The sequence below is a fragment of the Falco cherrug genome, chromosome 10, assembly GCF_023634085.1.
Source record: "Falco cherrug isolate bFalChe1 chromosome 10, bFalChe1.pri, whole genome shotgun sequence".
In the NCBI taxonomy this organism is placed as follows: domain Eukaryota; kingdom Metazoa; phylum Chordata; class Aves; order Falconiformes; family Falconidae; genus Falco; species Falco cherrug.
In genome coordinates, this window is record NC_073706.1 from 18,201,779 (window position 1) to 18,218,925 (window position 17,147).

General features: G+C 45.3%; 1 protein-coding gene across 2 annotated transcripts; it reads right to left on the reverse strand.

The window, feature by feature from the left end:
• Positions 1 to 33: 33 nt before the first annotated feature.
• On the reverse strand, positions 34 to 17,138 carry IVD (isovaleryl-CoA dehydrogenase). Of its 2 annotated transcripts, XM_055722337.1 has the most exons (12): positions 16,969 to 17,138; positions 14,847 to 14,936; positions 12,877 to 12,928; positions 9,947 to 10,116; positions 8,376 to 8,469; positions 7,765 to 7,901; positions 6,675 to 6,771; positions 3,995 to 4,088; positions 2,691 to 2,772; positions 2,200 to 2,304; positions 1,454 to 1,526; positions 34 to 1,316 (listed from the first exon to the last, which is right to left on the reverse strand). In XM_055722337.1, the coding sequence occupies exons 1-12, from the start codon at positions 17,113 to 17,115 to the stop codon at positions 1,183 to 1,185; spliced, it is 1,275 nt and encodes a 424-aa protein (XP_055578312.1). In that variant the 5' UTR covers positions 17,116 to 17,138; the 3' UTR covers positions 34 to 1,182. The 2 variants fall into 2 exon arrangements, with proteins under 2 accessions (XP_055578312.1, XP_055578311.1); XM_055722336.1 differs by lacking the exon at positions 14,847 to 14,936 and having other exon boundaries at positions 16,969 to 17,137.
• Between the last annotated feature and the right edge of the window lie 9 nt (positions 17,139 to 17,147).

Here is a 17,147-nt window from a genome sequence, read left to right on the forward strand (position 1 = left end):
ACAACAACAACAAAAATACACAAAGCTTTAAGCTCTTTTTTGTTAAAACTGCTGGGATGTTGCCTGCATGGCAACTGTTTAATTAACTGTTCTGTCATATTTACAACATCCAATTTTTCTGTGTGATTCATCCTTTAAGGCTTGCATTATTCTGTGCAATTTTCTTTAATAAAGCTAGGTAAACTTGAATTTGCTGTATATAATATGAACCGAAAACACCCACAAATACTGCTGCACTCGCTCTGACTTCTCTAGCCAACCAAAGGTGGAGTGTGAGTACATGCTTTTGCCAAAAGAACAACCTTTGGGGAAAAAAAAAACCCCCACAAATCAACAAATAACCCCAACCCAAAAAGTCAGCCTCCTCCTGCCTGCTTCATTCATGGATGTCACAATACAGGTCTGACATTTTAACTGTTCCCAGAATGATGGATGGCGACACCTCTGGATGAATAACACCGCGGGAGGCAGTCAATCAGAGCAGCAAAGACTTGGGGCTGCACTGAAATGTCTTGAGAAGCAGCAGGAACAGGAAAGGAAGTATGCAAAGAAACAGATGTGGCATTTTAACGAGGTTTTAGGAATCATCACCCAAAACACTGCTTGTGCATCGATGATGCTTAGAGTGTTCATGACAGCCACCCCCATGATGCGGTTGGTGCCAGGTTCCCAAAATGGAAGTTATTAATCCCATCAGAAGGTCACAATGGGAAATTTCACCTTCCAGTGGTAATACACTAAATGCTAGCTATGTAATGGAACTCTGGTGTTTGTTTCTGGTTTTTTTTTTTAAAGAACGAAATTGTTCCTTCACTGCCCTTTTCCTTTAAGGGAGGGTGACTTTCTGTGCTCAGCAAAGGCACACTGCTCACCAGCCTGCTTCAATGGTGATACGTCCCCTGGGTGAACCTCAGCCCTGTAACGCTGAAAATCAGGATGGCTCATGAACAGGATGAATCAGGATGATCACAAGAAGAGAAAAAACATTTTTTCCTTCCATGCTACCATGTGACTCATTTTGTCAAAGCCCAGTCCAGCAGCATCTGTTCACAGAGCAGGGAGAAGAGAGTCTGCAAGCGACGATCCCAGAATCAGAAGCAAGGAGAGAAGGAGCTTTGCGCTCCAGCCTGTGCAGGCAAAGGCCTCATGGTGGTCAGGGTACTGCCGCTCCACCGGCGGACGTTACTTGAAAGTGGCATTGAAGGCCCTGCCGATGATAAGCCTGCGCACTTCACTGGTGCCTGCCCCTATCTCGTAGAGCTTGGCATCCCGCAGGAAACGCCCCATCGGATAGTCGTTGATGTAACCGTTCCCGCCTGCCATCAAAAAGAAGTCACCAGTCATTTCTTCGATGTCGGGGGCTGAGGGTGGGACGGGGGAGCACACTGCTTTGGCACTGCACTTGGCTCCCTCCCGCAACCACTCACAGAAACAAACGCTGCCAGGGACTTACCCAGACACTGGATCCCATCCAGTGCCACCTGGGTAGCACACTCTGCTGAATACAGGATCACTCCAGCACAGTCCTAAAGGAAAGTGACAACGACGACAGTCAGGAAAGGTGTCACCTGCCCATCTCCAATCTTTGTGTCACTCTGACCTTTCCATTACTCTACAGACACCTGCTAAGATGACCGAACTACTTAATCACAAAGGCACAGGATTCATTCCCCAGTGAGCAAGAAGCAGCAGCAGCCTTTCACTCATTGCAGAACACTTGTGTCAGGCCTGTAAAGGCCACATGAAGACAGAAACAGAAAAAAAAAATGACAGAAAAAAAAGAGAGCACCAGGGGAGGTGGTCTCTCACAAATGCACATCATACCCACAGGAGACCGATGTGATTTGATTTGGGATGCAGGGCACTCTGCTCCAACTGCTAACTGCTCGGTCCCCTCCTTTGACAGAGATGTGGCGACAGTGCCGGCTGCGGAGATGCCAACACCTCAGAATGACTGCTACAGCTCCTTCCAGCAGCCAGATACTGTGTTTGGGCTTCCAATAAACACCTACCGATGCTGCTAAGTCTGTTGCTTTGTAGAACAAGGCTTTCATTTTCTTTGGAGGCGAAAAGAAAAGCACTCGGGGACTCGAGCGAGTTATTTTAACCCCCAGTGCAGAACCTCCACCCTGCTCGTGATCTGGCACCAAAGGGAAGGAATTCCCCCAGCAGACACAGCCCAGGTGGAAGCCAGCTCACCTTTGCATTGAAATGGCCCTGGTCACAGGCCTTTGCCACGTTGTAGACGTACTGCCGACATGCCATCAGCCGCGTGTACATATCGGCCATTTTGCCCTGCATGAGCTGCATGTCGCAGAAGAGAAACATTAACATGAGCAAGGGGAAGATCACCTTCTGCCCGAGCGCTAGGGATCACTCATTTCCCAAACTATCTCAGAGAAACCCGACAAAAGAGAAATCATGGATTCAGCAAAGACACAGCAGGGAGCTGGAGGGTCTCTCCATTCACAGGCTCCCAGGTGGCAGCAGCAGTCCCTCACCCACCGACTCAGGTAAATGGGCTCAGAGATCCTTTCACCTTCTCACCAACGTCATTCCATCGTGCAACCCCAGCACAAACACCACGCAACCTCCTCTGTGCAAAACCCTCCCGTGACACAGCTCTCGTCATCTTAATTTTAAAGAGAAAAGCAAGATGAGAAAAATTTCTAATTCCTTTTCTGCCTCACCTGGAAGTGGCCAATTTTCTGTCCAAATGCTTCTCTTACATGTAGGTATGGAATTGCGTGGTCAAGAACAGCTTGCATGAGCCTAAGAAAAGTACAGATATGCAGGAAAAGGAAAACAGAACTATTAACTATTAATAAAAAAACCTCGGAAGTGTAATCTAAGGCAAAAAGATTCTCACACCTAAAATGATAAGGCTGCTATCTTCCTGTAGCTCCGCTCACACAACGCTAAGAATAAAATCCAAAGGTCCCTTTTTTCTCCTTAGTGCTCTACATATTGCTCATTTGGGACATCTTGTGGTAAGGTCTTACTTTCTTAATTCAGGGGACCGAGATGAAGAGCTGAAGGGCTTTCCTACAGCTGCAGCCAGGGCAGTCTGTGCTGCCTTGCATCTCCAGAGAGCGCTGACTCAAGGAGTACTAGCCAACACCATAAAAACCAGCATAGGCAAGAACAAGAAGGGTGAAAAATCCTCCTTCTGCTTTGTGGAAGATGGTCTTTCCGCATGAGGATTAGTACAGAGAGACCAACAAGAGGACAAGAGGACTGTAGGGTAAAAACAATTACTGGGGAGCTTAATGACTGAATAAATGAAGAACAAAACCTTTACCCAGTCCAGTGGTCCCTCTCTGTGACAGTCTGGATAGCCTTTTGGATTTTAAGGATGCAATGAACTGGTTATTTCCAGAGTAATACACACTGTGGGGCTACAGAAGCATGCAGTCAGGGACCAAGGTGGATTTGCCACCTCTGGAAATGTTCACATCAAGGCTAATATTTCTAAAAGCATGCTCTGGAGGGTCTGTGGCCTGGGCTACACTGGAAGGCAGAGATCTGCAACCTTTCTGGCACTGGTTCATTCCATCCCTTGCCCCTCGGAGGGTGTTCCACACAGATGCTTTCAAACTAAAAAACCCACAAACCTGCAGGAGGAGTGCTAAAGGAGAAGGTGGAGCAGATGCAGAGCAAGCCGTGGCTGCCTGGGAGTGCGGAGCCGAGCACCCTCCAGCAGCAGCCCAGCTGAGCAGCCATGGCACAGCTGGAGTACCCAGCAGCTACGGGATCTCCCTGCTCGCCTCCCCTGCAGCTCGCTGCCTTCCACGGCTCTGGCCCAGCACCTCCTCCCAGCCTTTCCTCTTCCCTCAGAAGCTGCCCCAGTATCTCAGTTCTCCATCCAAGATGCTTCCTGCTGAGATCTGCAACCACCACTGGAGACCCACCGGGCTAGGTGAGAGTGAAGGATCCTTCTGGCCTATAAAAGATGACAAACTATAAACATCTATAAAAGATGACAAACCCTTACCCCAGTGGGCCACCAGATAGCACAAGTCTCTCCAGGTCCAATCCACTCATCAGAACATAGACTCCTTTGCTCAGTGTCCCCAAGATATTTTCAGCTGCAATTGGCAAAGGAAAGTGATTTACTTATGTGCAAAACTGTTGTCCAAGGGCCCATGCTCCCTGGGGGGAGGACCGCAACTTTCAGTCCCATTCACCTCTCTTTCTGGCTTGAGACACAAACATTCAGGCTGAGTTAGACAGGCACTGAGTTTAAATACATATACTCCCTACCACCAAAATGTCAATATTCAATCCAAGCAAAGCCAAAAAGGAAAAGGCAGTAAAGGGTTATAAAGTGCTTGTACAATCGCTGCTATTCTCTCACCTCTTTTCTAAAGGGTAAGGTGCTCTCCAGAGATCTTCCCGCTCAGCACCAACAAGAATAGGAGACTTAACAGCCTAGGAGGACAAAATGGGAGCCCCCTTCACCACCCCATTAGCTTGTATCTAACCCAAACTGACAGCATTACCATCTGATGTCTACCGAGTGTGTATCTGAAATGAATGCAAATCCTTGTCTGATATGCTTGGGACACCTCTGAGCATTCCCAGCACAGGAACCAAAGCCTACACAGCAAGCAGTCAAAGCTCGCCACTCATCACATGTCAGAGTGATGTACATTAGTCTTCTGAGATTGGAGAATACGAACAATCATTATCCCCCCTTCTGTGAGAGAGCCTGAACAGAACACTGCAGTTGTTACAAATAAACGTTTTAAAAAGACAAGTATTATTTCTGTGAAAAAGGAACAGGAAAATAGCCACATTAGGTAACGGGCTGAGAAAAAACTTCAAGAAACTGTTTCACTTTGGGGCAATCTGAAGCACGTGCTGATGTTAACAAGTATAAAAAGAGAAGCAGGAACAAAGGGCTCACCTCAGCAAGGCTGTACTCTAACCATTAGCAAAGAACTTAAAAGCCCAACAACTGCGCTTTGTAGATGGACAGAGATCGAGCCATATAGGAGAACTGATATATATTTCAGGATTTGACCACAAGAGATCTGAGAGGTGTGATATGCAAAGCGAAAATGAGACGGGACTTGGACACATGCAGATAAGTCTCCTGATATAATCTGCTTTTCAGTGGCAAAAGCTCATGGACTGCATTGTCTCCTGCTTACTGAAAAGCATGTTGATGTAGCGTATGGAGAAGTGCAGCTTCTGCAGGGTCATCATCATGATATGGGGCTAGAAAGAGGAAGAAGAATGAAGCTTGGCTTTCAGAGAAAAACCTCAGAAGGGCCACAGGCGAGAAAGAAAAATACTAATACCAAACATCACTTTGAAGAACAGAACACTAACGTCAGCATCAGTAATAATACAGTGACAAAGCTGTTCACGAGTAATGACATCTTACAGCTAAAAAAAGGACTGAATAGCCTGAACACTTTCCTGTACATCCAGGGAAAAGGTATGGATAGGTATGTGGTGAGCTGAAGGACGTACGTGCTGACTGCACAAGGGGGGCAGATCTGCTGGCTGCGTATCACAGAAAAAAGAAAAAAAAACCACCAAAACCCCCAAACCCCTGGGGCTCTGAATCAACTTTTACCAGTACAACATGACCGAATGAGTCCATGGACAACAGCCACTATGAGAGAAACACCAGCCATTCAGCAGAGCGTGGCTGACAGCGAAACCCACATAATTTAAAGTGGATGGAATTGCAGTGCTAAAGGACATCTTGATCTGAGAGAAAGATCCTGCAGACATATGAAATAGCATCAGACTGGTTCAGCTTCCAAGGCAGAAGATCAGAAGCAGCATCAATGGCCAGAGTGCAAAGTGTGTTAACTTTCAACACTGCAATGATGTGCTTCTCCGAGTTATCAGAAAATGGAAATCCTGTTACCATGAGAACATGCTGTTCTGTACGGATGATTACCCAGGAGATGATCTGAAGACTGGGGCACTGGCCTTTCTGATTTCAGAGCGGAGGGATCCAATAAAGTTAGAAATGTCAGATTTCCGCTGAAACTCTTCCACTTACTGCAAAGCAGCTTTTGGTGGTGTATGGGGAGCAGGAGAGTTACTTGCTCTGCAGATATGCAATTAGGATTTTCATGAGCTCAGATAAGGCATCTCCTCCACTTGCTATATAAAGGCTGTAACTTTTCTATCAACAAAAATAGCCGCTGGAGTAACAGAAATGGCCATTACGGTGGTCCCTGCTGTACTAATGCGTGGTGGGAAGGATGTCCATTTTCAGGCCCTGACCCCAAAATAAGGCAGAAATGTTATGGGCAAACCAAACGTCTGTTGGATAGTCTCCAGTGACTTTGGAAAAAAAACACCCTTGAAATAAGCTCTCCGATATACAAGATGGGGAGCTCTAATGGAAACAAATGAATTTGTTCGGAAGCCCCACCTCAGCTTTGCAGAAGCACTGGTTAAGAGTTAGGTCCACGAAGGTGAGCCAGAAGTTACCTGACAAGGGGTGTGCTCACTCAGTGCAATCCAGCAGAGTGCACTTTTCCAGTTTCGCTAGCTCTCTTTTGAGGCTGCCAAAGAGCAGATAACCATCTGCAAAGCCCGCTAGGTCACAGGCTGAACACGCATGTAATTAGCGATCCAATTTATCTGATCAAGAAGACAGGAAACCACCACGTGCACACTGCCATGATTTGAACGCAACTCACCTGGGATCTTGCAGTCTTCAAAGATTAATTCACAGGTATTAGACCCTCGCATTCCCAGCTTATCGAGCTTCTGGGCTGTGCTGAAACCTGGCATTCCCTGCAAAGTCAAGACAGTTAAAATACATTTCAAATCTCAATTCTGACAGACTAAATAAAATCGCTAGAGATCTGTGGAACTTCCCTGACCACAGGAACATGAAGGGAGTCAAAGTGAACTGCCCACTCTGGGAACAAGAACAGGTGTAAGTGCAGAGGAAGCAAATGAGCAGAGAAAAATGCACATATGTGGGGCACATATGAACCCAGTGCATCCATTTTCTAATGCACGTAAATATCAAATACATAAACTGGACAGCTGCCAACACTGACTCTCCCAGAGTAAGGGCTGCAAGCTTTGCCAGTAACTGAACTATTTAATCGCTGTCAGGTTAAGTCCATCAGAAGGCTTACTGATCTCTGAGATTATACATTTCCAGTACCATCTATTTTATCACAGCTTCCTGTCTTCCTTGTGGTGAAGGTGTATATAGCATAGCCCCAAATCTTTAAAAGGGAAGAAAAAACCCATTTTCCCAGGGTTCCCCATTGAACAACCTGTTTCTGCTCCCTGCCCATGAATGTTTAGGTCATTTCAGGATTCCAAAGGGGCAGTGCAAAAAAATGGGAGGAAGAAGTTAATAGAGGTCTTCTAATGTCTTGGCTTAAAAAAAGCCCAACAAAACCCAGCCCACCAAGTTAGATAATAGGATAGTAGGATGTATTTACAAGGCCTCCAATATCTCTGTCAATTTTTGGCAACAAGCAAGCCCTTTCACGTTGGAATCTTGTCTGCTCTCTCTACACTTTTTGGCCTAAAGACTGGTGACATGCTTGGATACGCCAGGGGTGCCCAGCTGACAGCGCAGTATGCCATGTCACCGCAGCAGAGGACTAGTCTCACAGATTTATACAATTGTCAGAAAGTAGTTGGTCATTGAGCAAGGGGGTGACAGTTATAGAAAGAAAACTAGCTGGTTTCTAAATGAGCCAGTGAAGGAGCTAGCTTTAGAAAACCCACTACAATAATACTTGTGAGAATTGTTAAACCTACCCGCTCCACAATGAATGCAGTTATACCTCGGGAGGCTGGAACAGCATTAACATCAGTTTTAGCATAAACAATGAGCACATCTGCATCTGGTCCATTGGTGATCCAAAATTTGTTCCCATTCAAAACAAAGTAGTCTCCTAGAAGCAAAGAGCTGCAATCTGTTAGTTCACAAGAGACATCAGACCAACACCTATATCCTCACTCCATTCATTTCAAAACAGGCTTTCAAGGATGCTCCTTAAGACCCCTACAAACAGCATGCGCAAGTTGCTCCTGAGTTCAAGAAAGCTAATTTCCTTAATTTCTGGAGTCCAAAACCAGTTTAACAAATGCTTGACAAACTAAAGAACCTACCACTGGTTCCATCATACCATCAACCTCCACAGCCACAATCAGAAGCCCACTTTCAGACCTTCAACCGTGTACCTCATGCCTTCACTACCTGGCTTTATAACATATTGAATCTCCTGGGAGGCAGCACAAGCCTGCAAACATGGTCTGGTATATCCAAGACCAAGCACCGTATCTCAGTGGTGTTGGGGAGTTTAGTCTAAATTTACAGCAGACATTTACACCAGCAATCTATCCAGACAGCACACGACAAGCCTTACCTTTCTTATCTGCTTTCAGCTTCATGGACACGACATCAGATCCAGCATTAGGTTCGCTCATTGCTAAGGCTCCAATGTGCTCCCCACTAATTAGCTGGAAGAAATGACAAATACTAGAAAGGGAGGAAGAGCAGTAGCATTGTTTCTGTTCCCTCTTTAGCCTGCCTTCTTTTTTTTTCTTTTTTTTTTTCCCCCTCTCCTCCCCTCTCCCCTGCACTGAATCTCCACAGTAGCTGTTCCGTGTGAGAACAGCAAATGAGAGCTGCTGTTCCTGGTAGAGTCCTAGCAGGGAGCTCCCTTGTACTGCTGTGCTGAGGGAACAGAACCAAATCACAGCGGGATGAGAAGGATGACTCAACTTATGTCTGAGCTAGATGAGTACAGCCCTGCTTATAAAACACCATCTCCAGGAAGATGCCAAAAGAACCATGCAGGCAGCCATATGCCTTTCACAAGCTCCTTGTTCTGGGCTTTATGGCTGCCCTTTTACATAAACAAGGATTGTTTAACACAAAAGGCCAATGATGGGGATGAAAAGAGATTGCAAAGTCCTTAGCAATGTTCTCATAGCCCAGTTCCCCCACACTTGCACTACAAAAGCAGATGGACATCCTTCTTCTATGCCTGCTCATACCAGGCTCTGTCATAGCTGTTGCTTCCTGTTCCTTTCATCCTGCCCTTTTCTCCTTGCTTCCCCCAACCCTTTTTTTTCTCCCTGTGTACTTTTATCCATCTTCTGCTCCTTTTGATCTCTTTTTTTAAAAAACAGACTCAACACTTAAGATATATGTTCAAGCAATTCAATCCATCAGTGCATTTCCACAGAAGTCTTTGTGATCTGTTCAAAACTAGTTAAGTACCCTGTCACAAACCAAGACAAGCAAGAACTAAAGTGATCACACATCTTACTGAAAGGCAGCGAATGAGGGCATCAACATACACCTGAGCAGCAATGAGGACAATTCAGAGTTACATATTAGCAGGCTGCACAACCCTGTGAGGAAGTGATACTATACTTTGCATGTGGCTTAAATCAAGTTTCTTGCACTGATAATTTTAGTAGCTGGGATTCAATGTATCAGCTAAGTTTTTCCACGCATTTAGAAACCTGAGATCTGTTGAACATGCTTTTGAGTCACAAACATCAATGCCCCAGATAACGAAGTTTCGCATGTAGTTAATCAGCATAGGCAAACCAAGCACCTAAGCAGTGAGAAATGGAAAACATAATAGGAAAGCAGTGACTTTCATTCAGAAATCTCTGACCGATTTCAGAATTTGGAAGAATATCATCCAGCGCCACCTCAAATCCTCATTTAATAACGCAGCTCCAGAGAGCTGGACTACGCTGCCTACAGACGTGGAGCTTGGCACAGGCAGAGGTCAATATGGATTAACAGGACAAATATTAACACAATAGAGAAGGGCAAGTTTAGCAAGTAAGGTATTTCCTAAGGTTGGGTGACGGAGATTGACTAGTGCTTAAAATGCTACACACCATGAAAGATGTTCATCCTTGTACACAGCCAAAACCCAAACCCTTTCCAGTTTCACCTCTTCCAGCCACGTACCTTGGGTAAGTACTTGTTTTTCTGGGCCTCGTTGCCGTTACGCACTAGCTGGTTGATACAGAGGTTTGAGTGGGCACCGTAACTAAGCCCGACAGCTGCTGATGCACGAGAAATTTCCTCCATCACCAGCACATGGTCCAGATACCCCAAAGCAGATCCACCATATTCCGCTGAAAAGAGAAGAGAAACCTCATGTCAACCACCATGGAGTATATCACACATGCATGGGGTCCCAGGGTCAGGCTCAGCCTTAAATGAGACCCAAGACACAGGGCAGCTTCTGCTTTTGACTGACACTGTCCCTGAGCTGGGACCTCTGGCCTTCCCCGTCATCTGAATTTCAGTTTTCTTATCTTAAAGGCACAGTGATATTACTTCTTCAGCATAATCAATAATTTACTGCATATTTGTACAGCATAGTTTTATACATAACATGCCTAAGGATACATCTAAAACATCCTACCAATACTTGCAGAACAATGAGTCCTTATCAACCAACCTTAAGTGCAACCTTAATGTTATGACAAAGATTAAATCATAAGGTGGCAATGTGTATTCAGTGAGAGGACAAAGGAACACAGGGCAAGTCTGTAAAGTCCATGCATGTTTGTCGTAACAAGGACCCCTTAACAAGTGAGGAATCCTCAAACCGCTCAAGAAGTGGGGCACTAGGGACTTTCCTAAGCCCACAAACATGCAGGAGACCAGCATTTTCATGGGTATCCAGTTCAGAAGGAGAATGATCCATAAATGTAACTGCTGTGATTCACCAGTGGCAAGACTGCAGATTTCAAGAAAGGATGAAGTGAGACAGAGCAGCACGATCATCCTAACTGGGAATCCAGCTAGGCACACCGAGCTGAGTCTAAAACTGGTGGTAAAGATTAAAGGTACACAGTAGAACAGGGAGAGGGAGAAGGCAGGAAAAAAATGAGAAGGCTGAGAAATGCATAATGTCCTCAAGCAGCTGACAGCCCACAAATATACAGAGATACACCTACACACACACTTATATACACCCAAATACAGTCACATCCCAATGTAGAAGCTTTGTTCTGCAGGCAAGCAGCAGGTGTACTGCCAAGAACTAAACCAGGAGGTCATAAACACTGCGAAGTAGTCAGGGAGGTAACCCGGGAACACCTACTTGTCATCCAGATGAATGCTGTAAGCAAGCAGCAACAACAGTAACAGCAAATACGTTTGCACACTTACAGTGCCCAAAGAGCTGAGTGTGTAACCTGGGCTCGAAGAGGGCTACTGTTCCTGACTCATCAAATTAACACAACAGCCACTGGCACTACACGCAGCCTTTCCTCCCATGGCACTCATTCTGACTCCTGTCTTTATCTGCAGGGCTCTTCGTCCTCTGAATCACCTCTCACTGCCACAATCAACGTTTAGGGTTTTACCATCAATATCCTAAAAGATGGGTTTAATAATTTCCCATATATGCCAAAACAAGAGAGTTCTCTACTCACTCCCATAGAACGGATGGGTTTGGTGCTATTGCCTCAAGACACAAACAGTAACTGCCTGCTGTAAGCAGGACTGGCCCATGACTGCTCTGTACTGCAAGGGGTGCATGAAAATAATCCTGCCAGTCAGCTTCTTGTATAATACAAACCACAGTGTGACTTAGAATGATGCTGCCCTTTCAGAATTAGTCTTTATGTACTATTGTTCCACAGCAGCTACATATTTGCATTTCTTAACTTAGCTCTTTATAAAATGAATGGAAAATTACAAACCAACATAGTTTTCTTAGTTTTAAGAAGAAAACAAAAAGTACTGTTATTTAAAATGCTCCCTTAATAGACTTGATCCACTGGTGCCCAAACACGCCATTTAATTGAGCATACATCTTCGTAAGATTTCACATTATCTTCACATCCTAAATCCCTGTCCTCACCTCCTGCACTAAAGCCAAAGCCAATAAAGAAAGCACACACAACTCCACGATCAAAAATAAGGCAAAAAATTCTGGGTATAGGAAGGTTTTAGAGGTAAATCTTTGAGGAAATCAAAAAGGACAGGGCTCATGAGGGGACGGCTTATTTATAGTGTGGGAAACTGCTGTAAGCCTCAGGCACAACATCAAAGAAGAAAGAAGGTAAGAGTGAGAAAAAACAGGAGCAGCAGTAAATTGGGAAGAGTAAAGAGAAAGAAAGCAGAAATACAGACTCTTTCAAGCAGACTCAGTGCCACTGAAAGAAATGCAGAGGCATTATTTCAACGCATTGCTATTCAGCTTGCTTCTGCAGAAGCCTTTGCACACGCACATCCAGAAACACAGACTTCACGATGGGGAAATAAAGGCCCCATTGGCTGCTTTTCTCCACTAAGGGCTTCTCCTCATTACACTGTGTTAGTGCATTCAGCATGACCATAGCAGCCTCAGTAATCTATAACATTAATCAAAACACTTTTCAACTAACCTGGACAAGGCTGAATAAGATTTACCCTGATTTTTTCTGACTGGTTGGACGTGGTCAGCTCTCCATTAGTTATCACGGCTTTTCAGAGCATTGTTTTATACCCTTTAACTTCTCCTATTAGAGATGGATGTTTGTTCTAGGATACTTTTCTTCAAAACTTGCAGCAAACGCTTCATATTAGAGAAGCGCAAACATGCTCGAGCTGCATATGTTATATCTGGAGAAACCATTTCTGAGCAGTACTTCTAAACTGTAAAAGGCATTCTGTTAATCATCCAGAAGAAGCCTAACATGGAAAAAGGATTCCAAGTCAGTAAAGAGTAACAAAAGTTGCGAAATACTTTTTAAAAAACACAAAGATAGGAGCTTCTGGATAAAGCAGGTGTCACATCACAGACAAGGTTGTTATGAACCGGAAAGCCTGTGTTTAAGTAGTCTCTCTTTTGTTTGAGGAATCACCCAGTAGAAGGTAAAAGGTGGGGACAGACTTACCAGGAGCCGTGATCCCCAGAACGCCCAGTTCCCCGAGTTTCTTCCAAAATTCCTACAAATACAGAACAAGCAATCAGTCCAGACGCACAGTCAGAGCATCAGCATAAGAAGTTTTCCCAGGTAGCTCACTGAACACATCAATTTACCTTATTCTTGTGATATCTCCAAGATAAATACATAATACCTACTCCATCTGCAGCAGCAGCAGCTCCATCCTTTGGACTAAGAACCCAGACAGACTTAAGGACATTAGTTATGCTACACACGGGAGTGGTCTGTTGAATCTGGTGAAAATTCACAAGTCTACATTTAATTCTGGAAGGACAGGTCTTAAGATTTAACTCACTGCCCAGTTTAAAAAGAATTTTAAATAATTAAAACTTCACATTAATTTAAAAAATTGCACTTCTAGACTTTCATATACTATCTCTTGCCAAAGATTACTTAGGATGTTATGACTTAAACTTATGCTTGCCTTTTACCTCAGGCATCCTTGTCACTGCTTTGGCAGCACAGTGTGGGCCTATGAGCCTGCAGCTGCTGCCAACAGCAGTTAGCACAAGCCATCCATGACTGAAACCACGGACTTATGTACAAGAGCTGCTATTCGCTGGTACTTTTAGTAAAACAGAAACTGGTAAGCAAAGCCATGGAAGCGTCCTTAGTAGAGATCAAAAAAAAGGGAACATTACAGCCTTGCAGGTGGTTCTAGAAAAGTTATAAGGTGACCACAACAGAGAATTTGTGAACACTTTGGACTTGTGAAGCTAAGGGAGCTGAATCCACAAGGGCCACTCAAACATGTAACCTGTAGGTTTTCAAGACTGCCAAGACACTAGACATGCACAGGGCCTAGATAAACATTACTGAGTCTTGCGTAGTTGAACTTTGTAACGTACATGTCCATCTGCTAGAGGACAAACCGTACTCCTTGTTCACCAACTCCTCCATTTGCCTACCACCCCGATTATCACTGGCAACGACACTGCTCAAGTGACAACCTCATGATTGAAGGCACAGAGCTGCCAGCTGACTTCAGACCTGCGCAACAGCTGTGTCTTGCACATAGCATCACAGAGTAAGAGGGAACTCATGACATAGTGCAGTAGCAAAGGATGTCCCCAATGAGGACCACAAAAATGCTGGGGGGCAGGGAGGGGAGCATCTCTTTGCTGCTCCTTCAGACTGCAGCCTCCCCTCCACTACACGATGGACCCACAGGTGAACGCTTGTCTCATGGCCTCAGCATCCAGTGATAATTATCAGCAAATAGTCTCCAGAGACTTCAGAAAGTATTATTCAATAGCTCTGGATGACATCTGGTGCACCAGGCTAAATTTATATACTTCACTTCAAAGCTGTGCATATATCCCTAAAAATGTCAACATCAGAGCTCTGGGAAATCCTAGCAGATGTTCTGAGCTTTTTAAGTCTTGTGGAGCTTATGAAAACCAATAGTTAGATATCTCATTTTCATCCATCAAACAATCCTGTTGCACAAAATTTGTTGTTTTTATTAGGAAGGCAAGTTTCAGCTAGACGGTCAAACAATGCTACACTTCAGCATTTGCACACAATATTTTCACAACAGATTTGAGAGGAAACTCAGCTGTCCAAGGAAGGGTCCTAGCTAGGAGAATACAAAGCATATATTGGAGGAGGAGTGTGAACAAAGCCAAGCAGAAATACCACAATAAGAATCCAAACAAAGCCATTATCAATCCTTTTTTTCATTTTTTTTTTTTTTTTTATTGCATGCTGACTGGGTTCTGCCCCAGGTTGCTGAAAGTCATTAACAAAACATAAAACAGGAAACCAAAAATTGTTTTCTATAGAGGCTTTCAAGTTTGAAAAGTTAATGCATATGTTCCTGTGGTGTGGACTAGGACTCTGTCTGGACTAATGTACAGATCAAAGTACCAACAGGCTTTCACTACCATCTATTTTAAATGCACACATTAAATACTTGCCCGCATGCCTCTGAATTCATTTTCCTGGTCAATCTGTTGGGCCTTTGGAGCCAAATGCTCTTGACAGAACTTTGTCATGGTCTGTCTAAGCTGGGAAAAGAGATGAGGAGAAACACATATGTTATACCTCATCAATATATTGTTGTCATCTTCTCTAGGATATTCCCAAAATTCCCCTGCCAGGCAACTCCAGGATCCCAAACCCAGAAGGAGAAGACCACAAGGAAATGGATGTTTCAGGTTACTAGCTGGAAGACCACATGAAAGGCCCTTTAATCTTTAAGTACATCAGTATCTTCTCTAAGTTCCTCTCAGTGTTTAACCTTAAAAATCTTACCCCACCCTGAGAGAATGTTATTTAACTACTGCCTACACCATGGTTTCAGGAGATGTTTTTGGTCAGGAAACTTTGAAAGTTGATGAATGGAACTTATAATGTATTATCCCCATCCAGTAGCTGTTTAGAGTTTCATTCAATTATATGCAGATGCTTGCAACAAGCATGCATACTAATTAAAATATGTTGGTGTATCAAACTGGAACTACATTAGCTATGGTGCTATTTTCTGCAGAGGGAAAATTTAATAAAGTTAGATATGCTCATAGACTCCAGTGTTAAAAATCCCAAAATTTATTCTAAATTTTAAAATTCGAATACTTACATTCTGCAGAAGTCCATACACACCCTAATAAAATATATACAATACATTAAGTGTTTTTAATATGAAGATTTTAAAACTTTGTCCAGACTTTATAGGAGATCTTAATAATCCCATTTTCCTGTTTGGTTCTTTATTCTGACAAATTAATGCTGGTGAAGGAACAATCTTATGAGACTGAAACCCGCTGCTGTTTAACCAGAACCTGTAGAAAGGTCAGAAGCAACAAACCAAAATATGCCCACACTTCTCTGCCTTTCAACCCCACAACAAAAGCATCCTCTTTTTTACAATTAAGAAGATATGTTAAGTTTCCATGACCTCCCAGACCTTGGTTTCCAGTACCACCAAACAAGCTTTCCCACCATTGGTACATTTAAAACTTAAAAAAAACCCAAACCAACCAACCCCAAAACACATTCAATGTTTCCACTGTGATAAAGCTGTCAGCAGTAAACTTGAGCTTAAAGCTTAAAAGAGGGAAGAAAAGCAGATTAAACCATAATTATAACAATTTAGAGATTGAGGAATAGACTCAGACACACATCCCTGATAGTCTGAGCCAGTTTATAACAATGACAGTGCTCTTAATTCAGTTTAACGAACATTACTGCAGTCTTTTTTTTTTTTAGCTTTTCCACCAGACAGATATGAACTATTGAATATTTTCCTCCTTTAACACCTACTGAATGCAGAAGGACAAAGAAACGAGTCAATTCAAGCTGATAAGGCTGTAAACCTCGAACACGAACCTGGCAAAGAACACTTCTCTCATAAGAAAGCAAGAACGAGTAAGTTTATTTGGTACATTCGTGTTGTTGCTGTCACGGCGGCCTGGGAGGCAGGGCTACAGCTGCAGGTCTGAGGCCCCAGGAACAGCGCTCCAGCGGCCGGCCTGGGCCAGCGCCTTCCACCCCGTGCCTAGGGCAGCAGGGGGCTAAGTGCCATGCTGGCTGGCACCAGGCTGCGGTTGAACACAGGAGGAAACAACAAGGCAAGGCGCCGTTATCCTAAACGCCTCGGTCCCCGCGCTGGGCAAGGGGAACGCGCTAGGAGAGCCGCACACCCCCTCGAGATTCGACCTGGCCCAGTTAACTCGTTCCTTTGGCGACCACACTGCTGACGGTTTCTGACAAAACAGGTCCAGCGCGAATGCAGGGCATGTTTTCTCCCCCGAGCGCTACGCTGAGCAGGCTTTATCGTGAGGAAGCGCCCTGTCGCGATGACGCGGCGGCAGCGCGGGCTCAGGCCGGGCCGTGGCTCCCGCAGCTGCGGGCCTTTCCCGCCCCGGCCGCGCCACGCCCCCAGAGCGCGCCCGGGGATAGGCCGGCTCCCCGCGGCGTCGGCCAATCACCGGGCGCCAGCCCCGACACACCCCCGGCGGGGCGCCGCTGGGAGCCCCCCCCTCCTCCCCCCGCTCCGGCCGCCCGCCACCGGCGGCGCGGGGCCCCGGCGGGCCCTACCTGCCGCTGCTCGTCGCTCAGCCCGTTCACCGTGTCGTCCACCGCCAGCCCCGCGCAGCCCCGCCGCCGCAGCCCCAGCGCCTGCAGCCGCCGCGCCCGCCGCAGCCCCGCGCAGCCCGCCGCCCGCCCGATCACTGCCGCCGCCATGGCTGCCCCGGGCAGGCACCGGCGCGCAAGCG

Bases quoted from the DNA above. Each gene is read 5' to 3' on its own strand.
- IVD (XM_055722337.1), bottom strand. From the start codon at position 17,115: ATGGCGGCGGCAGTGATCGGGCGGGCGGCGGGCTGCGCGGGGCTGCGG. The intron at 10,117-12,876 runs GTAAGTCTGTCC...TTCTCTTTTCAG, and splicing joins TCTGGGGATCACGGCTCCTG to CGGAATATGGTGGATCTGCT. The intron at 6,772-7,764 runs GTAGGTTTAACA...TTGACTTTGCAG, and splicing joins CTGCATTCATTGTGGAGCGG to GGAATGCCAGGTTTCAGCAC.